The sequence below is a fragment of the Heterobasidion irregulare genome, assembly GCF_000320585.1.
Source record: "Heterobasidion irregulare TC 32-1 unplaced genomic scaffold scaffold_04, whole genome shotgun sequence".
Classification (NCBI taxonomy): Eukaryota; Fungi; Basidiomycota; class Agaricomycetes; order Russulales; family Bondarzewiaceae; genus Heterobasidion; species Heterobasidion irregulare.
Window position 1 is genome coordinate 231,035 of NW_009258200.1, and position 25,567 is coordinate 256,601.

Genomic DNA, 25,567 nt, shown 5'->3' on the forward strand with positions numbered 1-25,567 from the left:
TACGACTTAGAAGAAATTTCGACGTGTCCGACGACGCGCACCCATCACATGGTCATGAAAGCCGATGAGTCATCCGTCAATCTGGATCGACTGAGAGATATTGGGGGGATATTCCCTCAGTAGTATATTCCGGGTATATTCATGGTATATTCGTTATATCCCTTGAATTCTCCCTTGGGATATTTGAGGGTAATGTGCAGTGAACTGCGTGTTTTCGACCCGAGGACAGAATTTTGAAAAAGAAAAAATGTCTATTGAAGAGTATAGTAGTACACCATGAGGAAGGGGATGACGGAGTGATTACGACTTGGAAGAAATTTCGACGTGTCCGACGACGCGCACCCATCACGTCTGAGTTCAAAGTATAGTTCTAAATACAATGATAAGAATATCAAAGGCTGTAGGTACAGAGGAGCACAAAAGAAAGCAGCTTCAAGGTATATGCACGCAAAGCACATGGAACAAGTCGCGCGGACTACATGTATATCTGTACTCTCGAGACTACTGGAACAGTACCAGTGCGTGTTCTGCTGCCTAAGAACACTCGTCTCAAGCGCGCTTGATACCCTCTAGCATACTGTGCTCGACAACGTCCTGCTGAGAAGGCTGTTCGTGATGTCGAATGTTAGCATCAGGAACACTAGAGGGGAGGGGAGGAAGAGGAGGAAGGAAGGAAACGGGGCTGGCGAAGGCGGCGGCCGTGTGCTGTCTGCAGCAGCCAGGCCCCCACAGAGCCCAAATTCACCTTCGGCGAATTTGGGCTGTGGGGAGCCTGACTGCTGCAAATGAAATGATTATACAAAACGCTATCCGCGAGCTTCATGGCTAGTACATAATATTTGCGGAACTGTATACACATGCAGATAGCTTACATTTCCCAGTTCATGATAGGGGTAGCGAGCGGTATTCCCGGCAATGGGTCCCTCGGTCTGTCAGGTACCGCGAAGAAGAAATCGTCCTTCCTGGGACGACGCAGCATGCACGGACTGCCCTCTGGTACACTAAACCTCTCCTCCCCATCTTTGATATCCTCGCGTGGGACGTTCGTAGCCGCTTCCCAAGACACGAGTGGACCGGGAATACTTAGCATGCGACCGACATGGGGAAGAGCATGAATCTCGTATCCTATGGGGGAATTGACAGCTTTCTTTGTTCTGGCGTCGATGAAGTCAAGAAGGAACAGGCCGTCATCTTGCAAACCTCTGTCCCAAAGGCGCAATGCGAGGCGATCATCTGGAATTTTGAAGCTATAACTATGTTCGCCCGGAACTGGTTTTGCCTAATGACCCAACGACATCCAAGTCAGTTCGTCAAGAAAAGATTGTGTGGCAGATTCAACATACACCGATTACAGGAATCTTCCCTCCTGTTAGATCCAACATGGCATCTATCAGCCTATCGTGTTCCGCGCGCTGCACGGCAAGCTCGGACGGTGGGTATCCTACGCTCGTATACAACTCGTCAAGTTGCTCGTCGGTGACAAAAAAAGTGCGCAGGAGTGAGAGGCATGCGCATCACGGCCTCCTCCCAGCGGTTCCTAGGAGTGCGATGCGGTGCGAGCACTTGATCAGAATATGGCGGCGAAGAGGGCGGTGGCGTGTGTAACTAGATTTTATAACAACCAAGTTATATCTAGTATGCGTAATTCACGTTGTCTAAAGTACTCACATAGTTTGTGCTTCGGTGAGCCATGATGGTTGAATATGATGGTAAACAGCAAGTGGGCAGTGGAGGGTACGAGTGTGCGGTACGTGGCTGATAGGATCCCAAGAGTGTAAATCTCTTTTCTAGTTGACCAGCTATTGATCACGTGCCAAGTTCACCCCGGTCTTCTTTTTTTTGGGGGTCAAGTATTTATATTCCGCGCAGCGCAAGCCAGTGGCGGTGTGTAAGTAAGGGGCATAAGGCCGATGGGTTTAGTAATCTAGGCCATGGATGGCTCATTTAAGGCCCGGGTGAATCCCCTCAGTGAGAGGATTAATGCATGTCTGCCAGCGAGCGGGTAGCGAGGTGAGCGCACAGTCTCAAGCGTTTAACAGCATAGCCATTAAGTCCTCCGCATTGAGCAGGGCGTCTGGGAACGTGAAAGCGGACAGATTGTCCTTAAGGAATTTGACTATTAGCGGGACGATCACCCCAGTCTTCAGTTCAGCTTCAGCGCGCTTTCAGCACGCACCTGCTCGCACCTGCTCTTTTGTTCGCTGCTCTTTTGTCCGCTGCTCTTTTGTTTACTGTCCATTGTTTCCATCTCTTTTGTTCGCTGCTCTTTTATCCCGAACAATCATACAAGAGCTATCATGCTGCTCTTTCCTTCACCCCGGTAAACTTTTACTCTCGCTATGGCTGGTATCGCGTCCATATATCGCGGGTGGCTTGGCTCCGATGGCGCTCGCTTCCCTGGTCAAGATATCACAGACCTCCACTTGACTAACTATGGACCTGCTGGACCAGTCATAAACCTCAGACAGCACAACTTGTGTCTCGCGGCAGGCGTTGCTTTTGCTTACCCTGAGAGGGCTGCCGCTGCAGGTGCTCCATGGGTTTATGACTTTGCGCTTGTTCCACGGATGAGGTTTGTGGATCATGGCTTGTCCCCTCCTTTTGTTCCTGTATGTCTCTTTTCTTTCAAGCTTATTACAGCCACTCACATTGAGTCAGGTCCTTGGGCCTAGAGTGCCAGTCCCTGTTTCATTTGCCATCGCAAATGGAGGTGTACACGTCCTTGGCCACAGGATAAGGTGGTTCCATCATGTCCGAGAGACTTATGATCTCGGCCTAATCCATTACTACAAACACTCCAAGCACCGTGGGCATGGCCCAGATCAGACACCCACGATGATTGTTGGTGCAGGGGCGAAGCATAAAGTATGTTCTGCCATTGTATACGGTGCACAGGTGCAGCAGTATTGGCGTTCGCAGTAACTTGTGGTACGATAGTATTATGGTTGGGGCACTTGAATCTCTTGTATAACTATGGATGGGTGGATAGAGGACTTGATAGATAGTTGTGAATTACATGGACATTCTTCATTGTGTCTCGGGTTTCAGATCTATCAAATATTGGTCTCGGTAAACAATTCCAGCTGCAAGAGGGCACGCAAAGGAGTAGCAAGATGGCATGAGTATCATTAGAACAACTAGAGTACATCTGTCCATGCATCGTCCAAAAAGTGTAAAAGGAACTGCCTGAATAAATACTCCGACGGGCATGCGTCTGACTTTGACGTGTCGTACACGTGAATGAGGCGCGACTGGTCCTTGCGCCCCGGGTTCTCCGTCTGGCTGAACGCAAAGCCACGATTGCGCCGCATGCGCTGGACCGCGCGCATCTTCTTGATCGCCTTTTGGAACCTGTCCATGGGGAGGGGTCAGCAGGCGACGCGCGCGCGAGAAAGGGTACGCACTGTTCCTGCCGCGGTCGGTAGTCGGGTATGTTGTACTGTTGGATCTCTTGTGCGATGTGGTACGACGCGGGCATGTACGTACACTTGTAGCTGTGCGCGTTGAGCGTCGGCGCGCACACAAAAAGGAAACGGAAGACGGACTACTTCCATACCAGGTCCTGACCGAGACAAACGCCAGGACGAGCAGGAGCATAAAGTACAACATGGTGTCGGTCCAGAGCCTCGGGACCAGCCCTTGTTACTCGAGGGAAAAGCCGATGGCAGGGGCAACGACGGCGTACAAGGGCAGGAAGAGCATAGTGAACGCGAAGGAGCCAGGGATGGCTGTGGTCAGATGCACTGAGCAAAGAACACGGGGAAACGGAGGTGGACGATGTACCGGCCACGATGTACTTTGTCCATAGGCTGAGAAGAGCACGGTTTTTCAGTTCGTTCCGGTGAAGATGCAAAGGCACTTACTCGGATACCAAAGCCACTTTTCCCAGGACGGTCAGGAGCACCTCGAGATAAAGCATGTACCAGTGGCCAGAGTCGAGCCCAGTCGCCTGCTTGAAGTCGCCCCAAAAGAGAATGACGGAGAATCCAAACAGGACCTGTGAGGGTTACGTGAAGGCGGAGAAGAGACACGCGGGAAACGGAGCCGCTCACCACACTGTGATAGAGCACATCGAGGACCCAGAGCTAGAACGCGGTCTTTGTGAAAAACGCGTTTTGCTGACCGAGCATGTAGAGCTACGGATGGCGATCGAGGATGCGGGCCGAGACGAACTGGTCAAAGATGCCGATGACGAGCGGCGGGAGGACGGTGAAGACGACGGTCCAGGACTCGTACGCGATCTGGCCCGAAACGTTGTTGAAGAACGAGAACTGCGGCGATGGGGTCAGACGGGTATGCGGAACACGAGACGTGACGAACCCAGAACTGGGTCATGTACAGCACGACGTTCTTGTAGAACGAGTCTGCGTGAGGGAACGTGAGCCAAGGGCGCACGCATGCGAGCACGTCACACACAGAGGATGAGCTTGGACAGGTACTGGTAGCTCCGAGCGCCGTGGACCAAGAGCAACTTAGGTTCGACTACAGTCAGCTTAAAGTCGCGAGCGCGTCATGTTCAGTCAGAATCAGTACATTGAAAGTCATCGAAAAGTCAAGTTGTCGTCAAGAAAAGTCAAACTAGAGTAAAAAAAAAGTCATGCGAGCGTCGTCGGATAGTTTGTATGCCCTTACAGGGGTGCTAATATAGAATCTGCTTAGGTTCTCTTCTGAAGACTGCTGCCACCCCTTCCTCAGCTTCGACATCTCCAATAGCCATTGATTCTAAACCTCACGCATCCACGCTTTCAAACGCGCAGTTCAAGTATTGCCTCTCCATCATCCGCACGCTCAAAAAGCAGAACAACGCACCAAGCCAGTCAGATACAAAGCCACGTCAGGTAAACCAATTATCGTCGAGGTCGTAGCGGGTGTCCGAGCAATTCCATGACTACTTAGTTCTAGGGCTGCCCATCTCCTGCCCACCTCTGTTTGCATGAAGAATGAATGAGACGAGTCTTATGGAAAAAAAGAGGCCGCCGAAGTGCGCAAGGCTGCCATGGCTGGCCATGCGCAACCACATGCGCCCAGTGCGCGCTAGCAGCGCTTAGCGCAAGGCAATTGCCTTGCGCTTGAGCTTGCGCTAGGCCGAGACGTTAGCGTACAAGAAAAGATTGACAATGCGTGAAACGTACCTTTGAGGTGATGGGGTAGAAACCATACTCTACCGGCTCGCCGAAAGCATGCCCAAGGCCTGCTTGATTGGTACTTGAGAGTGGCACAGAAATCATCGTGGGATCGGAGGAGGAAGGTTGAATCTGAACAGAGACAGACTGCGTCGTCGGCGGCTCTTCGTGAACTCGCCGTTCAAGACCTGTATATCATCAGATAGTGGTATTTAGTAGATGAATATGCGCGATTAGAGGCACTTACTGGCTGTATCAATCGAACTTGAGCTCGGAGAGCTGGAAGCCTGTGAGGTTGACTCGCCATGCGCAATAGACTCGTCGCATGGTGAGCTCAGATTGTCCGCCAGAGGGAGTGATTGTAGCCGGGTGTCGGTAGCACTGGGGGTGGTGCTCTCGCTTCTGAGAGGGAGAAACTCGAAGGGGTTATCGAGCTGTAGCATGGTGGTGAGAGGAAAGTTCAGTGTCGACGTGTCCAAACGCTGCTGGAACGACAAGGAAAGAAAGTCGTGTGGAAGTCGCGTGGAAGTCGTGTGAAAGTCAAGCCATCAGGAAAAGCGCCTAAATCTGGTGACGCTGGCGAATCCCGACATGGCATGCATGCAGGACCTCTGAAAATAGGGGGGGAGGCCGGGTGGAAATTTCTTAAAAGCTGGCCAAAATGTACGGATAGAAAGTCTCAAAATCGGCGAAACTTGTCCGGAAAAAAACAGGCCTAGCCAAATCTTGAGTCAAAATGTTCGGATTGAACTGCCAGGCCTCCAAAACCACATTTTTTGGCCGGATTGAATCCGGCCCTATAAGCCCTCAAAATTGTCCGGATTGACCAGATCCGGCCTTGTAAGCCCTCAAAATTGTCCGGATCACATAGTTCAGATCTGTTTTGATGCTCAGAAAGGCCAGAAAGTGTTTATTAAGCCGTTGGCCATCAGAATCAAACACATAGAGCACATGCGAGGATGTTGGTTTCAGGAGAATGAGGGCTGAAGATTGTGTGGGCAAGTTGACATTGAGGGGATCCGCAATCAAGAAATGACAATATGGCAGTATCTTGGGGGGTTCCAAAGGAATGAGAATGTGAACATTGTGTAGAGCTTCTAAGTGAGTAGTGTTGAGGTCAATGACTTTGCTGTCTGACATTGTGTGCAGGATTTTTGTTGGATGTGTGCCACTTCAAGAGCACAAATTTCCATTTCAGCTGACAGCTTAGAGATCTAAAACACAAGCACAAAAAAGTAGTAAAGAAGTACATGTGCGGGATTTGAACCCATGAACCCATTACAAATTGCCTTACTACATACTGCACGGCCTGCCACTACACTATCCCAGCTTGAATTGACCGGACCCTGTTCAGGCCTATCACCCCAACACCACAATTAGCAGGACACACAGACACAGGCCTTGCCCACCATGCAGGGCAAATTTTGTATGGATGCACCTGGCCTAAGGGGTCAAAAAGGCCCCAAATTTTCCAGATCAGCCACCAGGCCTCCCCACCTATTTTCAGGGGTCCTATGCATGCCCTGATAAGCACTGGTTAGCCTGGATATGTTTTTTCTGCTCTTGCCATGCAGCTGAAGAGTGTCGCCACCATGAAGCATCTGGAAAACCACTTCCTTGTATTAAGCTCCAATTAGTTCTATTTATGCATAATTAAGAACAATCAGGATTAGACATTTTTAGCTTACCCCCCCTCTAAACCTGTTCTAATTAGACATAATTTTTCTAAATTAGGAATTATTAGGATTAATTATAACTTGAAATCTCGAAAAAATCATAATAAATCAAGCATCACAGTTCTTATAGCCTTCTTATAAAGTCATGTCTATTAGAGCACTAGTTAAATACCTAAACACAGAATATACCTTATAACAAACTTGCATTCTGCCAGAGTTAAACCAACAACCTCATGTATGCAAGCACCCAAGACAGATGCTCTAAGCCACTAAGCCACAAGGTCTAAGATATAAACTTGGTAATCTAAATAAGTAGACATAATATAGGCAACCTCAACATCTCAAATTTGATTTAACATTTATCTTTCCTCTATTTTAGAAATAAATATGTCAATAAATACCTAAAAAGTGAGGTCTTTCAGGATTTAGTTTAAACACCAGCTAAAAAAATAATAAACCAATGGAAAATTGACAATACACTCCATATAGGATAAAAATAAATTATGGCACTTATACAATTTGGACTGAGAATGTGTAAAACTATGATCAAGTATAATATTCAATGGGACTCTACTAGTATAGACAATGCTACCTAAATTTGCAAATTTGATCAAGAACATGATTATGAATAAATAAGATCTAATAAAAGAGAGGGGTTTTCCAAATAGCCACTAGTGAGGTAGAGGGTGGGGACAAGTGTATATGTATGGCATGCCTATATATAAATAAGCACAAGATTGTTGGAGGTGATTTTTATATGCTTAATGCATATATTTTCTATATGGCAGGCAAATATATCATTCTGGCACCACATACCAATATGACTGTCTTTTCCATAGCCTAATAGCTAGAGGAAAACACCAAGTTTGAGCATCTTCTATATAACAAGGCAATAAACAATATAAATAGTGCTAAAAATTATAATATCAATAGTGATGATGATTGTGTGCTGCACAAGACAGTATTAGCCACTATACTAATAGACAAGGTCTATAAGGCTGCATGTAGCATATCCCTAAGTCTAACCCACATGTTATGTCCTATAATGACCAGTAGCAGGCATTGGCTAACAATGACAACTTTAATGATCTTGTGTGCAAGGACAAGGTACCTAGGTCTTCATAGCCTCTTGTGGCAGCTGCCAAGCTGCCAACAAAGTGGCTGGGGGCATCAATGCACATTTCTCTCTTTCTATATCCCTTGTAAAGGCAGCTGGAAAGTCAGCAAAAGAGCTACAAGATAATGGTATAGGCATATATGAAGGAGAGTAATATGCTGAAATAGTATAGAATGTGCCACATTTTTACCTTCTCACTGATAGAGCAGTAGTACTTACTATTTCCTACTCATAATTAAAGACTTTTTAGCATAGAATTAGTGCTAATATCATGAAATTAGAAACCAATCCAATGCTCACAATATGTTGCTCCCAATTAGGAAATTGGACACTTTTAGATACTATTAACACTTTTAGATACCTTTAGACACTATTAGATATAATCCAGAGCTAATACAAGGGGGTGGTTTTTCAGATGTGCATGGTGCTGGTGGGATACACAACGGGCAAGCATTGGCTACAGGCCAGGGTCCACATGGGTGTAGATCCTGCCAAATGTGAGTGCATGGCACTGGTGAGACATGCACAAGTTCAAGCACAGTTTGACAGGAGAGTAAGAGAAAGGGTGTAGCATCAAGCTGGTTGAGCTGGTCGAACAGGTGAGTGGAAGAGTGTGTGAGGCAGAGAGCAGGCATAGTGTTGAGCAGGTTGAGCAGGTGTTGTTTTGAGAAAGGGCCTGAGGATTGAAGGAAGACAAACAGAGCAGAGGGGAAAGGAAAGATGTGCACTGTGCTCTGGAAAGCAGGTAGATGTGCTTGGTGGGTTTGCTGAGGAGGTTTGTGCACAGCTTTATCTTGTACCTATACAATATCTGCACCAGTGACATGCACATATTCCGAAAGGGCTCGTACCTGTGCATCTGGCAGTGAGTAGCAGGGGGTTGTCACTGGGTTATGATGATGCAGCAAGGATGGAGACATCTGTAGTAGACAGACCAACACCCGTATAGATGAGAGCACAAGAAACAAGAGCGTGGGCTACACTGGAGCCAACCCACAAGCACACATCACGTATCCACAACTCGATAGAACAGGAACATAGTGTCCTTGTGATCTGACAAGACCTATACACATGGTGCACAGGGCATCATTGGCAGCAGCATAGCATGCCCAGCCACCAGGCAAGCAAAGTGCTTAGGCCATCATCAGTGATGGCTTGTTCTGCATTGTCCACATGTCAGGCAGAAGTGTGCCATGGTCGACTTGTCAATATGTCTCCAATTGGGGTCAATCTACAACAGAGCTATGAGCACGGGTCAGAGAGACAGCCCTGCCATACCCCTGTCCTACCCTAAACCTTCTAGCTTTTTAGGTTAGAATTGGGCTATATATTTCTTATTAATAATATACTATAAACCTATATATTATACCTAATATTATCTTCCTATTGCCTCCATATCATTTTATATTGTATTTGGCTCATATTTCACTACTTTACTTTAAACTCTTATAAACTGGCATAACCTACCACAAATTAGAAATCTTATTTTACGAATCTCTTCTATTCCACAAATTCTGCAAATTCTATAAACATCTATCTTAGACCATCTATTAACCAGTTATTATTACACAATTATAGCAGCTTCCACTATCCTTAATTTATATACCATAGTCACAGTTCAGGCTTGAATAGTTGCCTAAACACTTTTACAACACAATACTTTCACTTTAGAGAAATTAATGTCTCTTCTATTAGTCTCTTGCTTTATATATTTATTCCACATTCTTTAGCCTATAATCCCAATACACATAATAACTTATTCTGGTAGTCTTAGTTTAGGCCTTTATGGGTCCGTGACAATTACTTGAATATACCCTAATTGGTTTCCTAAGTTAAATGTCCTTATCATACTCCATTAGGCCATCCATAATCTACATATCGCCAAAGGCTTTGGTTATATATGTACAATATACAACTATAACAGAGACATCTTGGAAATCACAACAAATCCCAAGCTGTCATTCTCACACCATCCATTGAGCCCACTCTCTGCCATAGCTAATACAACCTGGTGCTCTCACAGTCATTGTCAATGTAGCAATCCTATTGTCTACAGGCCCCTGTCCTTATGTAGTATTCTACATCCAACGCAAAAAAGAGGAGAACACACACTACAACTCGTAATTCTATAGCTCTCAATCCCCCCGCCCGACGTGTTCCACTATCACGGCAACATCACTTAGCTATGTCTGTAGCCAAACAGAACCCCACTAGTGGAGCCGCCCACAGATAATGATTCCGTGTCCATCTACCCTTCCATCCGAGCATCACCTTGAGCTAGCAAGAACATGCCCATGGGCCCATCTAGCTCCCAGGTGAAGACATGTCCGTGCACTTATACCCAGCTTCGTCACCTCAAGGGGACGTGCATCCATGTATCGGCTTGAGAGCAGGACACACTCGAGAGAGAGCTAACTGAGCAAGTCTGTGTACCATCGAGGGAATCGAGGCAGTTGTGGGAACCCGCTCCATCAACCCCCGCCCGGAGACCACCTACCGACCTTCCTAACACCTCCCCTTTCTCTTCCTACCTTATCTCCCCGCCACCAGCTGCTCCAAACCCTCCTATTCCACACCCTCAACCCCGAGCGTCCTGACCTTCGCAATTCTCTATGCCCGACCATGTAGTCTAAGTCCAACACAATCTTCCCTTCATCGAACGACAACAACGACAGAGGCTCCTCGGAATCTTAGTGGTCCTTGCTTTCCGTCGAGAACACCCATGGGCTCCAAGCAGAATTTCATCCTTGACCTCGTTGATGACACAGGGTGGTGGTGGTCCAGACCCTCGATGGAGCGAGCAAGCAAACATCCGTGAATCCTTGCCGTTGAGGCGCTTGATCCAGCTCGATCCGAGGACCTACATAGTGGATGAGTCTGCCCCGAGGAAACGAACGCTACGTGTCAACGCGGTTGTGGCTATGGTCGTCAACGAGAACCAGGGTGTAGTGTCAGAGCCCATCGAGCAGCCTGCCTACCGTGCCGGAGAACGGATCAGCGGGTGTGCCAGATTCACAAGACGAGGGCAGGGGATACCCATGTCCGGGAGAGGGCAAAATTCCCCTCACAGACGACACAGCAAGGAAGAGATCGACCTTCATATCACGACATACCAGCTTGCTCAATGAGTTCCCATCCATTGTGGATGTCCTTGTTGTCCCTTTCAACCTTCTTCACAGCCGAGCAGACCTGGTGGAGAACGAGGAGAATGCGAGAGCAGGCAAGCGAAATGACGCTGACTGGAGACCAGGAAGACCCTCCTCCAGCTGGCCGACCCAATCATCCAGGCCTCCAGGCGCTACGCCTCGCTGTGGGTGAGGTACGACCACACCTAGCATCACACCGAGGTAGCCACGCCCCCCACCCCCACTGTGCCGCTCTTCTTGATTTGCCGACTGCGCAGCCGGCATTGACTCAATCACACTAAACATATTGGGCTCTCACCCACACCACCCCTCAATCCCGCTGGTCTTGGCCTCCACAGTGTGTTTGGACACCAGGTCCATAAGGCTGCTCGTGGCCAAGTGCGAGATGGCAAATAACTGGCCGTAACCGAAAGTGGGCGTGAGGGAAAGCGGCTGAACGGGTGTGCTGTCGACCGAGGTGAGCAGGTGGGCGAGGAGAGCGCGCGAGCGGATGACTGTGCGAGAGGAGAAGCGAATGGGTGGACATCGCATCAAAGGCTGGGATCTCAAGGGAGGGACTGAAAGACATGACGACGTTCGACGTCTGCGTGCGCGGGGGAGGGACTGGTGCAAGATGGAGAGGGATGGCACAAGAGACAACATACCTGAAACCTGCTCATCCGTCCCCACCCAAGTTTCTCTGCCACCTCCATTCGTCCTCACCCAGCCCCTTTCTCTCCCGCCATCTCAATCTCATCCTCTTCATCGACCTCCAAATGGCCGCAATGCTTGCACATCCTGAGCTAGCGCCCACCCAAAGGCATTGATGAAGCAACCTCAGTGTTCAACCCTTGACATTTGACCTTCTTGACGGCACTGTGTTGCAGGAATGTCGAGAGCCTGGGGATGAGTGCCCATGGGATCGCAGAGACCGGCTGTCGAGGCATTAAGAGGACGAGCTTCAGGGACAGTGAGCGTGAGTGGGGTCAATAAGACAAGTAGGAGGGCGCTGAGTGGAGGCTGTGTGTGTGTCCGAGGGACCGAGTCTGTGCGGACGTGGGTCGCAGGCAAGGATGAATGCATGGGCTCGAGGGTGAGTGGGCTCGAGGGTGAGTGGGCTCGAGGGTGAGTGGGCTCGAGGGTGAGTGGGCTCGAGGGTGAGTGGGCTTGAGGGGGCGACATTCAATGCGATCAATGCGATCGGCAGCCCTGGGTGGCGAGCGTGTGTGACGTCGAGAGTGGTAACATTGACAGCGGAAGGGAAGACTACGAGGGTAAGCGTGCATGGGCTGAGCCTGCACGGGGTCTTGGCAGCTACGCAGCATAAGGAAAGGATGGAATCATGAATCGTCGAGGGGATGAGCATGAAGGCGCTGGGTGGCGGGGTTGCTTGGTCTGAGCGGACAGCCGGGCGTGGTGTTGAGGGCGGCAAGGTCACTGTTGGGGGGTCAAGGGGAAGCAGGTTGAAGGAGGGGCTCGAATGAATAAAGCGGGGCAAGCAGGTAACAGGCTGCGGCGTCGAGTGGGAGATTCGGGCGTGTCGAGTGGGGATCCGTGCAACGCAGACGACGCACAAGGGGACATGGACGATGTGGGCAAGTGGCCGTGGTATCAAGCGGGTTGAGCACAAGAGTGAGTGTGCGAGTGAGCTAGTGAGCATGCAAGTGAGCTAGTGAGCATGTGAGTGAGCTAGCGAGCGAGTCGAGAGCAAAAGTGGATCAGAGGGGGGCAGACGAGTGGGTATAGCATCGGGCTAGGGTGTTCAGGGAGGCGGGCAGGCAGGTCGAATACAAGAGGTACGGGTGCGAGGGAAGGACTTCAGTGAGAGACGACGACGTACCTTCATCTCTCATGGATAGCCTTGCCATCTGTGCCCATTCCCTTCTTAGCCCGTCTCTCCGCCGCACTCGTTCCTCGTCTTCTGCCACCAGCTGGGTCTCATCCTCCTCGTCTACACTCGAACGGCTGTGATGCTTTGCGCGTCGTCAGGCAGCGTACGCTCTGGGGGTGCAGACGGCAGTGAACGTGGGCATAGGTGTGGATGAGGACAGGGGTCGCCATCAGTGGAGGGGCAGTGTGTGGCGGCCGTGCATGAGGTCGAAGTAGGGGACATCGGCCTTGAGACAGTGAAGCAGGGTGGTCCAAGGGCGTATAGGGTTCAAGGCTGTTGAGAGAGAGAGGATGCATGTGCATGAGTTGAGGGGGTGTGTGCGTGCAGCACAATGTTAAGGGAGGGGCAAGAAGAAACACGAGAGGAGGGACGTACCCTCATAACAATCAGCCCTCCCTTTCCCGTCTTGTCTCTTTGCCACCAGCTTGCCCTTGCCCTCCTTGTTGACACATTCAAGCACATGTAGTGCGTCTGACCAGAGCGCAGGGTGCATTTTGAGTCGTCGCGCTTGGGTTCATCTAGCAACGGTAACGGCGAGTCGGTGGAGGAGGGGTCGTGTGAGGGTGAGGAGCCGCTCTCCTGCATGGACCCAAGTCGGGGTGCAGGGGCAGGATGAACTTGCTGAGTGCGGGCGCAAAGGCAGGGGATGTTGCCGCTCAAGAACGGGCTCAGGACGTGGATCCTGGGCCCGTACATGTCGGCGGCAGAGTCGGGCAGGCAAGGCCATCCTTGATGCGCTTTGCGAGGGAGATGCGCACGCAGAAGGCCTCGGCGACGTGGGAGAGGAGTGCAGGGTAGACGATGGGGGTGCATCAAATGCTGTGTCTCCTCCTCACTGATCTTCTGCATCGCGCACCACACCAGGAGCTTCTCTGTTCTGTACCGCTCATACAGCAGCCAGGGGTGGAGGGGGGCATGACACCGGGAGAAGAGAAGGCCGGCCAGTGTGCGAGGATGCAGATGCGGATGCGGATGCGGCAGCGGCGGCCTGGTCAAGGAGGGCGGAGTGTATGTGAGTGGTGCTCACGTGGACATGGACTTGGAGCGGTCCTGCAGGGTGCAGTCGCGGTCGCGGTCGCTGGTGCTGGGCCTGGTGCACAAGGACTTGGAGGAGCGGCGTGAGGAGGTGGAGGAGGCGTTGGTTATGGTGGTTGTGGTGGTAATGTGGGTGGCAATGGTGGTGACGGTGGACGAGGCGTCCCTCTTCTGAGCTCCTTTTTGTCCTCCTCCTCGTTGTCGCGGTTTTCTGTGTCGTCGAGTAGTGTTGGTTCGTGGGTATTGGTGGAGTGGGACGATGCTGCCGTGGATACTGTGGATCATGTCGAATGAGATGAGACAGCTGCGGGCGCGGGCACGAGGTCAAAGGGACACATGTGCATCGGCCGAGGGAACAAGTGAGGGGTTGAGGCAGACAAGCGGGAGCTAGAGAGTCATGAGGCGGATCGAGTGGCCACATGCACACGACACAAAGCTGAGTCCTTCACACCTGTCTCTGTCTCAACTCTGTCCTTGCACAACCCTTAATTAACCTTCGTCCCCTCGCCCTCACCTCCACACTATGCATGCCCACCAACAACTTCCTTTGCCTTCGCACTCCCATCCACTCTGCCCCATGCACACGCGTCTACTCGACCACAACAAATCCTTCGACCGTTCCCTCACGTGCCCCTGCCACTGCTGCACCTGGTAGGTGTTCAGTTACCCGGATATTACCATGATGTGTACACACATCAGCCGGAGATGGCCGGTCACAGCCGGAGATATCCGGTTGTCTCAGTACTTTACTTAATCAATTACAAATATAAACTGAATATTCCTGTGGGACACTGCTCTGAGATGTCTAACACCAGATATCACCATCCAGAGACAGGCTCAGATAATTGGTCATAGTCATACTCTAAAAGATTTACACTTGGTCAGGATCGAACCCAGCACACCCAAAGTGAGCCCACTTTACTAAATCAACCCTAGCCACTCAGCTACTCTGCCTTGTACAATGTTGCAGTAAATGTTAGATGACCTACCCATACTACCTCTATGACCAATAACATGACACCTATTTGTAGGTTAAATGGCCAGATACCTCTTGCACAACATCCGGTTATATCGTACACCTGCATATGTAAGTTGTTCCATGAATATGATAATTTAAAATATTGTTTACTATACGGGATCAAACCCCAGCCTTGCAGACTAACCCCTCTCATGCACAGCGCGCTAACCATTCCACTATTTCAACATAACATATTATTCTACATTATTGCTGTTATACCTTTCTGGTTACACTAGTAATGAAAAAAAAAAAAAAACATTTCATTCACTATTCCCATGTGAGATCATAAATCTCTTTTCCATCTTCTATAATCAAATGCAGTGTCACAAGTTCATCAGCGACTAGGGCATCTGATATAGCACAATAGACATTGATTGCACACTTGCCCTTTGCAGCCGCATGTGCCTTCCATCCCATGACCACTTCCTTCTCGTCAATCGACAATCCAGACGACCCTTCCATAACCTCCACTTTCTCAATCCCCCGTTTTTTTCTAGCCCGCTTGTTACCCACCTCTCCTGCCTATACACCGACACTTTTGTACTCCACAACCAGACTGTCTTCACCCACCTTTGCACCCTCGATCCCATCCGCCAATCACTGGATCTCTGCACCCAACCCTACGCACCCCGGAGTCCTAGCTAGATGGCCCAAAATAGAATGTTCCCGCTCACTCACCCAAATCTCCTTGTCAATGTTCAAATAGATCTCCCACCGACATTCCTCTCCATTTCATTGGTCCCACTGTTGATCCCAACGCAAACCCATTTCTGCCATGATGCACCTGTGCTCCATGAATTTGAAGAATGAATATGGAGCCTTGCATAATACTATTTCTGGCATAGCATTAGCCTGAAACAATGTCAGCAAACCACTATTGCCCCGATAGCAAGTGAGACTCATAGCTGTCCACATAATGACCCAAACCCAGCGGTCGAGACCATTGTTTGTGTGCAAGACCCCCCCTCCCTCGCCCTGTGAATCCTCCACTCCCTTTCCGAAGAAGTCATCTATTGACGGCACCGGACTTGTCAATATGTGACCATCCCGCTGCAAGCAATGAGCGCATGCCCACCTCAGACAATGTCCATCACTTACCACCGGGCTACTTCCTCCCTCAGTACCTTTGCTCACCATATTACCTTGCGACTGGCTGAATTGCACTACGGTCTTTTCTCGAGTGCCTCCATGTCCTGAAATTTTTGCCTCCAAGTCATACCATTGGTCAATAAAATATATGCATGTGAAACTCCATGTGCACTTACTTCTTTATTGAATGTCCTCTAGAGGACTTTTGCCAGCTTGCCATCACCGCGAATCCTTTCATCATCTGCACGAATTTCTTCAATACGCAAAACCTGCTCGGCAGGCGGTAGATCTTGAGGCGGGTACCATAGATTGTCGCAAATATGACACTATATATTTGATTGTGGAAAACACACAAAAAATGATGTCGAACATACTCACTATGGAGATCCACTCTCCCACATGACCTTGTTTGAAGACGAGTCGCAGAAACACACAGTGTTCCTCCCGACACCTGCGACACTCAACAGGGTTGTTGGGACAACGGGACATTGATCTTTTCTGGCATGTATGTTTGAGACGAGCAGAGTATCGGCTGTGAGAGATGGAGGGAATAGCATGACTGTGCCTAGGAGTCGCCTGAACACCGGGGGACCGTGTGCACACCATGCTGCATAGAAAAAAACATCTGCACATGCCTTTTATACTCGAGAATCAGCGCGCGGACCATGTCTTTGCAGGACCTCAGGCAGGTTCCTCTTTTTACAGGCACATTTCACTCTCTTTCTAAAAATGCACATTGACTTTGCACCAGCTCGCTCTCCAATCCATCCAGGCTCCTTAATCCACCTCACACCTCCGAATACCTACCCCACTGCTTCCTCAACCTGTCGCAGATGTTAGCTCTTGTTTCAACCCCTTGCCATTGCCCACTTACGGATCTTCGCCCAACAGCCTGCTAGATGGTTGACAATCTCTGCATGGTCGTCCTTCAACTCCCTGTGGAATCACCAGCGGTTGTGTGCTCCCCACTACACTCTCAACCAGGCCAACAAGCCGCACATAAGGTGTGCCCGCATGACTCTCTACACCCCTGCCTTCGTTCTCGTCCAATGTGTCTATCCCCATACTGCTGACATCCGCCCTAGCAGCATTGATCATCCCTACATGCCTGCTAATCTGACCATACCCATGCCCATGCCCACACCCACACCCACACCCATGCCAATGCCCATGCCCGCGCCCATGCCCACAACCCACATCTCCATAGACCCGTAGCACCGGCTCGTGCATGCTTGTGTCTTGTCCTCGAGTGACTGCTGATCCCAACTCACCGATGACACTGCATCTGGAAAAACACCCCCTTGTATTAGCTCTGGATTATATTTAATAGTGTCTAAAGGTATCTAAAAGTGTTAATAGTATCTAAAAGTGTCCAATTTCCTAATTGGGAGCAACACATTGTGAGCATTGGATTGGTTTCTAATTTCATGATATTAGCACTAATTCTATGCTAAAAAGTCTTTAATTATGAGTAGGAAATAGTAAGTACTACTGCTCTATCAGTGAGAAGGTAAAAATGTGGCACATTCTATACTATTTCAGCATATTACTCTCCTTCATATATGCCTACACTATTATCTTGTAGCTCTTTTGCTGACTTTCCAGCTGCTTTTATAAGGGATATGGAAAGAGAGAAATGTGCATTGATGCCCCCAGCCACTTTGTTGGCAGCTTGGCAGCTGCCACAAGAGGCTATGAAGACCTAGGTACCTTGGCCTTGCACACAAGATCATTAAAGTTGTCATTGTTAGCCAATGCCTGCTATTGGCCATTATAGGACACAACATGTATGTTGGACTTAGGGATATGCTACATGCAGCCTTATAGACCTTGTCTATTAGTATAGTGGCTAATACTGTCTTGTGCAGCACACAATCATCATCACTATTGATATTACAATTTTTAGCACTATTTATATTGTTCATTGCCTTGTTATATAGAAGATGCTCAAACTTGGTATTTTCCTCTAGCTATTAGGCTATGGAAAAGACAGTCATGTTGGTATGTGGTGCCAGAATGATATATTTGCCTGCCATATAGGAAATATATGCATTAAGCATATTAAGATTGCCTTCAACAATCTTGTGCTTATTTATATATAAGCATGCCATACATATACTCTTGTCCCCACCCTCTACCTCACTAGTGGCTGTTTGGGAGACCCCTCTCTCTTATTGGATCTTGATTATTCATAATCATGTTCTTGATCAAATTTGCAAATTTAGGTAGCATTGTCTATACTAGTAGAGTCCCATTGAATATTACACTCAATCATAGTTTTACACATTCTCAGTCCAAATTGTATAAGTGCCATAATTTATTTTTATCCTATATAAAGTGTATTATTGATTTTCCATTGGTTTATTATCTTCTTAGCTGGTGTTTAAACTAAATCCTGAAAGACCTGACTTTTTAGGTATTTATTGGCCTATTTATTTATAAGATAGAGGAAAGATAAATGTTAAATCAAATTTGAGATGTTGAGGTTGCCTATATTATGTCTACTTATTTAGATTACCAAGTTCATATCTTAGACCTTGTGGCTTAGTGGCTTAGAGCATCTGTCCCAGGTGCTTGCATATATGAGGTTGTTGGTTCAACTCTGGCAGAATGCAAGTTTGTTATAAGGTATATTCTGTGTTTAGGTATTTAACTAGTGCTCTAATAGACATGACTCTATAAGAAGGCTATGAAAACACTGATGCTTGATTTATTATGATTTTTCCAAAATTTCAGGTTATAATCCATCCTAATAATTCCTAATTTAGGAGAATTATGTCTAATTAGAACAGGTTTAGAGGGGGGTTAAGCTAAAAATGTCTAATCCTAATCGTTCTTAATTATGCATAAATAGAACTAATTAGAGCTTAATACAAAGGGGTGGTTTTCCAGATGACTGGGGTTGTGCAACCCTCCAGACAACTCTGATGCCATATCATTGCCTTGCACGTTCTCATCAGCAGCATGGACCTTGGGAAGTGTGTGTGGTAAACTAGAGTGGGTGACCAAGCCAGGCCCATCTTCACTTTGAGCAGCCACACAGCGTTGTGCCAAAATCTTTAATCCCGTCTCAGAGATTACTTGGCCATGGGGCTCTGGTAGGGAACCCATCCCAACCGTCTTCACGCCGTCTATTAAGTCGCTCGTCTGTGCAGGGCCAGGCTCCATCCAAGGGCTCACTTCAGCAGCACTGCCATCCACCTTGCCTGGCCAAAAATCTCCCGACTCCCCTTCCGGTGATGCTGCGGCAATTGAGCTGTTGACCACCGATAGTGCGCGATTCGTGGAGTCCACCTCAGGTGATGCTGTGGCAATCGACGTGTCTGCCGCAGATGAGCCTGCCGCAATAGAAGAGCACACACCTTCGCTTGGAAGCCCTATCAAAGGTTGTCAGTCATTATCAGCCCAAGACAACCAGCTACTCACAATCATAAATGCTTTCCAGGAATGCCCAAAACAAACTATGCAAACGCTGCCTTGAAACTCCCGATTTGCTCGTGAACACTCACTCAAAGTTTTTTGAACCGGCATCCTCACCAGTGCATTTGCTGCATCCTTATTAATGACATTGTATGGTCCATTGGGCATAACGGACTCACACATGCACATTGATATCACCATTGATGCCGATGCCCTCTAGCATCATCATCCCCACCCATCTAGTTTCCTCATACTAATATTCCATCATCTTTTTAATTGTCATAGGCATGTTCTTGGCTTTCCTGAGGTGCACAATTCCACAAATTGCATGTACTGAGTGACGATCCCAATCCACATAAAAAGTCTCACTCACTTGCCACGTAAGTATTCACTGTGTGGCGCAGAAGTGGCCTCCTTGCGTGTTGAGTTAAGCAGCAATGCCTGTTCCTCCAGCTCCACGGCTTCCTCACCTGTAAGAGTGTCAAATGCTGCGGTGATGTGCGTCAACCACTGTCCCACAGATTCTTCAGCCATTGCCTCCGGGCGTTTGGGGTGATCAGCCTTGAACAACGAGCGCACAGTGTAGTTCCTCATGATGCCTGTGATTACTGGCTGCACCACTACAACAGGGGCGGACTTGCAATTCTTGCTGTGCGCTTTGCACCAGTTGTAAATGTGCTTGAATAGACATCAGTCAAGCGTGGACACTCGCCCTCTTCATAAGAACTCACGGTGGAAACCCCTTCCAAATGGCTATCACACTCAGCCTCCGACTCAGCCACTCATTTGACAAGCAGATGTCAACAATGGGGCCGCTTTTTGGCAGCTTGTCATACTGCAAACTCCGCGGTGGTTTTGGCCGTGAAAGGTCTGTTAAAAGCCTCCTTGTAACGTGTGGTGATAAGGCCTGCAACATGCTTCAATGCCCCTTTGCTGGAGTCCTGGAGTATCTCGTGGGCCATGGGGCTGATGAATACGGTGCAGATGAGTTCCTCTTCGCAGGACAGCTATTTCCTGATAGCCATGGTGGAGAATGAGAGGAAGGTCCTGTTTGCGAGTTGCACACCCAGATTTTATAGGCGTGACTCAGACGACTACAGAAAATTTTGTCAGCATCGCTGCCCGGTAGGACGACTCTCCCACATTTCCGTATCACTCTTGGGAAATGTTTTGCAATACTCTCTTGTGATCTAATCTACGCAGCATGTTTCATGGCAAACGAATGCGAAACAGAACTATACAATTTAAGTCCTTGATACACTGTAAAGAAGCAGACATGAAATCTTGTGGAGAAGGTAGAAATGCTAATATAGGACGGTTTTGGTGGGGGGAAGCCAATAAGGTCGCATGAGTGGAAATGTTGGGGATCGACCTCGAAGGGAATAGAAACGTCGGCAGTAGTACAATACTACCTCTTTCTCAAGTTCTGCAAACGTCTCCTGCCGCTCTTTGTGCTCATCTCACTGTGGGAGATGGGGCTCCTCAATTGGCCAAGCCTCTAGTGCGAACAGCATTTGACCAACGGCTGCCTGCCGCACTCTCCACTCTGGTGAGGTAAGCCAGTCCTGTGAATCCTTCCCTGGTTCTTCCCACACTCTGCACTCGTTGTTCCATATGCTCATGATGTCGAAGTGGTGCAGATGGGGGAGCTTGGTCTTGGCCAGATTGTACAAGTCTGGTACCACCTCCTGGTCGAGTGCCAATAGCTCAAGGCGGAACATTGTGACTGATATCTCCCATGTCAATGTTGCCCACAGGCGATTGTCCACCAAGGCCTGATGAAAATTGATGGGCTTCTTCTCCCACTTGGGCAGAGGGGTGTCATCAGGCACATATGGGCTAAATCCACCATGCACGCCAAATCGAACATGTATGTCCACCCGCTCTATAAGTCGCTAGAGCCGATGCCTATCCGCCGTGTTCAATTGTGCCCCGTCACTCAACCGCACATCTGCCCGCCTGTGCTTCCCCAAACTGGTGGTACCCTCTAGGGCTTCATGCAAACATGTGATATCCTTGCAAGATGATTGGGGTTGAATTGCCGCATCCTTAGGATAATGTACAGCAAAGTACTATCCCTCCAGCGCAATATGCTATTGCGTGGCTGTCATCAACACTGGTGCCTGGTCCACATTGGCATAAGCCTTAAACAGGCACCATTCCCGTATGCGCAGCCAGTTCTGGACCTTCTGGGCATGCACATCACCTTTGGCAAAGAACAGATGCAAGGAAGGGAGTATATACATAAGGGCTTGCTTTGAATCCGGTTTGGCCAGTGCGGGTGCCGCATCCTGAATGATGTTCTATAGACTTGCTACTTCACACATCCAATGTGGGCAGTTGTCTGGCGGACATGTGGCTTGAGGGGCTTGCCGGTGCTCTTTTCAGGGGCCCTCTCTCTTCTTTTGGGAGTCTACATCGGGCTGTCAGATCAGGCCATCGGAAAATCCATATGAGGGCATATGACGCACTACTTGGAGAGCCCCCGGCCACATGGTCATCTGGTAGGCACATGGTCAGTCTTGATTGTTATCACCAACAAATGACCCACAGACCTCGCTGGATCTCAGCCATCCTAGCCTCCGTATTTTCTTCTATCATGTGATCCTCTAGTCCTTAATGATCGACCTCGAGAACAGGAACAGTGCGTCAAATGGTTGGCTTGCCTGTGAGGCTGTATTAGCAAAGCATGTCCCCGAAACCCTGTAAACTCTCATTGAGAATCTTTGCCTCAATGAAGTCCGGTGCAACCAACTGGCAACCATGATGGGACATTACTGTCTCTGAGCTGAAATAGATGATCAGCAAGATCGGCTCATGAACACAAATAATGGTCATCCGTGTCGTGAGGGTGTGCAAAGGGCACACCCATCACACTGGCACTCCACACCGGTGCATGGTGTGCACGATTGATTCTTTTTTTGTGAACACCCCTCGGAGCGGCAGTACATTGTCATAGTCTGCAAACTCCAGGTTGTCCAGGCAGGGCTTGATAATTGTCATGTAGATTAACCACGCGCGCAATCCAAGAATGAGGCATTGGGCGTCTCAATACCACAACACCACGTTGAAGTAAGACATGGGGGTCTCTTGAAGACAAGAGCAAGTGCGTCGAAGGTAGTCAATTTCCTGTAGAACATAATGTTTGCGGCACTCTGTGTACTGCTCTCGATCACTTTGGTGTGCAAACATGCTGTCCAGCTCCGTATCCACCACCTTGAGCACCATCACAATGATTTTGTTGGCTGCTGACCACAAGCGTCCATATAGGGGTGGAGCCAGGAAACCAACATCTTTGTGGGGCAGGTAAAGAGACACAACAAAGTCAGAGTCCTCGAGGCCTTCCCAGGCAATGGCCGGATGCTGGAAATCCAGTAGCGTGCACTTCAAGTCGAGCAATGGATTTTCCCAGAATTTGAGATTGAACATCAGGTCCGGGTTCCCCGGAACCACCAGGGTGTGCAGCTCCTGCTTATCAAAGACTTGCAGCCACTTGACATGTTCAAAGGCACCCAGCATTCCATTAGCGTAGAACCAAAGGGGTTGGCCTCGAAATCCACATGCCCCCATTGCTATTGGAAAAGGGCACCAAAGTCAGGCAGTCATTGTGTGCCAGCACGATGCCCTCCATCAAAGGCTGGCGATGGGCGAGCACCTGTGCCATAGAGGTGAAGGGCGTCGGGTTGTAATCACTATACAATACCGGTGAGTCCTCGTTTACTACGTTATTCACCACGCACTTACGTAGAATTGGGATCTGCCATCATAGGACACAGGGTATACTCCCTCATGAGAGAGCGTTCTGCAGTTGATCATGAATCAATGCAGGTTAGAACTCGCATCATAAGTGGGCCTACCTTATTTTGCAAAAGGTTAGTTGTGTGATGTACGAGGGCTTCCTTGGAATTCCTGACCGGGTTAGGTAAGGACGTTGTTGAAGGCTTCCTAAGGCCACCAGGAGGATAATCCACCTCCAGAGCTTGCGGAGGGTGCACGTGGGTGCATGGGTTGGTGAGTTAGTGCCTGTCAGGCTACCTCATGTCCGAAAGACGGAGGTGGTGTCTCGTGCCCGAAAGGCAGAGACTTGCAATGATGGGTCCAAGGGAGTCCAGGGAGAGTCGGCACAGGTCAGCTTTGAAGGGAGGCCAAGGCTTGAGGTGTTCGCTTATATATTGCATAAACTGGTTAAGTCATGGGTGAAGACGACAAACACTATTTGCTTACCATCTGGGGGAGCAGTTGAGGTCAAAATGCTGAGGGATTGGCTGACCGTCCCTAGGTTAGCTTCTAAGATAAATGTCACAGAGTGAGGAAATATAGGTGGCAAGGGTGCCAATAGAGGACTTACCTGAGATTAGGTTACACAGCATGGTGGTTGTACCCAAGGGACTTGGGAATGCTTGGATGGTGGAGGTCGATACCGGGAAAGACAAGTGAGTGGCCATGGTTGAGGTGAGGAAGACGATGGTGAGCGAGATCAGGGGCACTCTAGTGTGGGGAATGGAAGCAAATTGATTGTTGAATCACCATGTGTGAGGGAGTGGTTAGGGTTGGCCCCCAGAGCACCACAATGATGACAAATACCTTGCACATGCTATATGGCACGAGAAAAATTTTGTTGAAGTCCAACGTCCACCATTTCAGACTGACAGGTATGCTATTGCTTCTGTCAGGTCAGCACCTCTCTCCTTCCCCCTTATTCGTTGTATCGCTGCCAACCCCAATGCTGACATTCTGCCAGTTTGGATCCAGGATGATCTTTCGTTGATCCTCAGCGCTCTAAACTTACTTCCTTACAGACCTCACAAAGATTTAACAAGGCTCTCTCCTCAACACTGTCTATGCGGATGATCACCTCCTCTTCCTCTGCTTTATCGCAATGGCTTTCCACCTTTTGGGCTCAAAATCCTGCTTCCATCTCATGGACATAGAGGTTCTGTTGTCGATGAGTTAAGCAAAACTCGTCTCACCAGCACGGGCGAGCCCCTGCACGTAATTGATTCCTCAAACATTTTTTGCAAGTACTAGGACGCCTTATTGATGGCACAACCGCTAGCGAGCCCCGTTGACAGGACATCCTTGGGTTCTCCTGCTTTGCTTATATGCAATCTCGTACCACAGTACGTATCTTCATGACATTGAGATGACAACTGAGTGGCTTATTTGAGGGCCAGACAACACTGCGATGCCATCACGTTCCTCTACTCAATGATCGCCTTCCAAAAGGATCTGATTTACATCGGATTGTGGTGCTCAACATTCCTTGACCCAGATGTCCACGGGCCTCTCCTCGGATGCCAAGTGTGACCCATGGGCTGCCATGAGAGGCATCCATCTGCTCCCTGTAGCTCCTGGCACGCCCACCTGGGAATCTCTGCCCAAGCCCGGGGCTCTCCATGGACCTCACAACACAGAATACAATATGATGGAGGCGAGCATCAACACGCCGCCAAGACGCCAGAGCAACACAATTGTAAGGGTAATGCACATTTCATGCAATCACACACTGACAGGATTTGTCGCAGGCACCCTCTGTGAGGATGACTCAATTCATGGACGAATGGGCTCCCTTGGCATTCTGTGAGCTATTGGCCATCAAGGCACCCCCACTTGACATGCAATGTTTGCAGTGTCCTCAAGGATCTGGGCACGCAAGGAGCCCTCTTGTCATTTATCGATGTGTGGAATGCTTGCGTATGCATCAATACTGCCAGTCATGCATGATTTCCACTTATGAGTCCATGCCTTTCCATCGCATCGAGCAGTAGACGGATGAGAAAGGCTTCTGGGAAAAAAAGTGTCTGGCAGACCTTGGATTGTGGTTGCACCTAGGACATGGCAGCCAGAAGTGCCCCATAGCAATCAATGGTCCTCAAGAAATGATGATCGTCCATGAACATGGCATCTCCATCATCCTAATTCACTTTTGCGAATGCCTTCATCATCATACCAGTCTCACAACACCGGATTCTCTCCAGCTCCTCCATTGTGGCTTATTTTTGGGGTTGTGGGAGAAGCCGAGGATGGCATTCACCATCCAGGTTCTGAAGAGTTTTTACCTGCTGGCATTGTA

At 48.9% G+C, this 25,567-nt stretch overlaps 9 protein-coding genes across 9 annotated transcripts; 2 read left to right on the forward strand and 7 right to left on the reverse strand.

Moving 5' to 3' along the window:
- Window positions 1–2,339: 2,339 nt before the first annotated feature.
- Window positions 2,340–2,922, forward strand: HETIRDRAFT_416631 (uncharacterized protein; the record flags this gene model as incomplete). Its single annotated transcript, XM_009546522.1, has 2 exons — window positions 2,340–2,609; window positions 2,659–2,922. 2 exons carry the CDS (start codon window positions 2,340–2,342, stop codon window positions 2,920–2,922), a joined length of 534 nt encoding a protein of 177 aa, XP_009544817.1.
- A 185-nt stretch (window positions 2,923–3,107) lies between these two features.
- Window positions 3,108–4,010, reverse strand: HETIRDRAFT_149129 (uncharacterized protein). The gene is made up of 5 exons (XM_009546523.1): window positions 3,864–4,010; window positions 3,784–3,809; window positions 3,546–3,728; window positions 3,405–3,494; window positions 3,108–3,351 (listed from the first exon to the last, which is right to left on the reverse strand). Exons 2-5 carry the CDS (start codon window positions 3,804–3,806, stop codon window positions 3,138–3,140), a joined length of 510 nt encoding a protein of 169 aa, XP_009544818.1. The 5' UTR covers window positions 3,807–3,809; window positions 3,864–4,010; the 3' UTR covers window positions 3,108–3,137.
- A 126-nt stretch (window positions 4,011–4,136) lies between these two features.
- Window positions 4,137–4,474, reverse strand: HETIRDRAFT_316630 (uncharacterized protein; the record flags this gene model as incomplete). The annotated part of the gene is made up of 3 exons (XM_009546524.1): window positions 4,137–4,271; window positions 4,321–4,364; window positions 4,417–4,474. Coding segments are annotated over 3 exons (237 nt in total), but the record flags the coding sequence as incomplete, so codon positions are not given.
- Window positions 4,475–5,044: 570 nt separating this feature from the next.
- Window positions 5,045–5,566, reverse strand: HETIRDRAFT_416633 (uncharacterized protein; the record flags this gene model as incomplete). Its single annotated transcript, XM_009546525.1, has 3 exons — window positions 5,045–5,080; window positions 5,133–5,311; window positions 5,371–5,566. The coding sequence occupies 3 exons, from the start codon at window positions 5,564–5,566 to the stop codon at window positions 5,045–5,047; spliced, it is 411 nt and encodes a 136-aa protein (XP_009544820.1).
- A 5,790-nt stretch (window positions 5,567–11,356) lies between these two features.
- On the reverse strand, window positions 11,357–14,252 carry HETIRDRAFT_450331 (uncharacterized protein; the record flags this gene model as incomplete). The annotated part of the gene is made up of 5 exons (XM_009546526.1): window positions 11,357–11,556; window positions 12,098–12,551; window positions 12,616–12,690; window positions 13,308–13,920; window positions 13,960–14,252. The coding sequence occupies 5 exons, from the start codon at window positions 14,250–14,252 to the stop codon at window positions 11,357–11,359; spliced, it is 1,635 nt and encodes a 544-aa protein (XP_009544821.1).
- Window positions 14,253–15,252: 1,000 nt separating this feature from the next.
- Window positions 15,253–16,680, reverse strand: HETIRDRAFT_416634 (uncharacterized protein; the record flags this gene model as incomplete). Its single annotated transcript, XM_009546527.1, has 6 exons — window positions 15,253–15,507; window positions 15,610–15,710; window positions 15,750–16,035; window positions 16,084–16,178; window positions 16,298–16,400; window positions 16,453–16,680. The coding sequence occupies 6 exons, from the start codon at window positions 16,678–16,680 to the stop codon at window positions 15,253–15,255; spliced, it is 1,068 nt and encodes a 355-aa protein (XP_009544822.1).
- A 264-nt stretch (window positions 16,681–16,944) lies between these two features.
- Window positions 16,945–20,456, reverse strand: HETIRDRAFT_416635 (uncharacterized protein; the record flags this gene model as incomplete). The annotated part of the gene is made up of 7 exons (XM_009546528.1): window positions 16,945–17,359; window positions 18,986–19,451; window positions 19,501–19,568; window positions 19,674–19,733; window positions 19,868–20,172; window positions 20,226–20,267; window positions 20,331–20,456. The coding sequence occupies 7 exons, from the start codon at window positions 20,454–20,456 to the stop codon at window positions 16,945–16,947; spliced, it is 1,482 nt and encodes a 493-aa protein (XP_009544823.1).
- Window positions 20,457–23,530: 3,074 nt separating this feature from the next.
- On the reverse strand, window positions 23,531–23,939 carry HETIRDRAFT_315969 (uncharacterized protein; the record flags this gene model as incomplete). Its single annotated transcript, XM_009546529.1, has 3 exons — window positions 23,531–23,658; window positions 23,719–23,781; window positions 23,843–23,939. 3 exons carry the CDS (start codon window positions 23,937–23,939, stop codon window positions 23,531–23,533), a joined length of 288 nt encoding a protein of 95 aa, XP_009544824.1.
- Window positions 23,940–24,766: 827 nt separating this feature from the next.
- On the forward strand, window positions 24,767–25,262 carry HETIRDRAFT_315202 (uncharacterized protein; the record flags this gene model as incomplete). Its single annotated transcript, XM_009546530.1, has 2 exons — window positions 24,767–24,967; window positions 25,020–25,262. The coding sequence occupies 2 exons, from the start codon at window positions 24,767–24,769 to the stop codon at window positions 25,260–25,262; spliced, it is 444 nt and encodes a 147-aa protein (XP_009544825.1).
- Window positions 25,263–25,567: the final 305 nt, after the last annotated feature.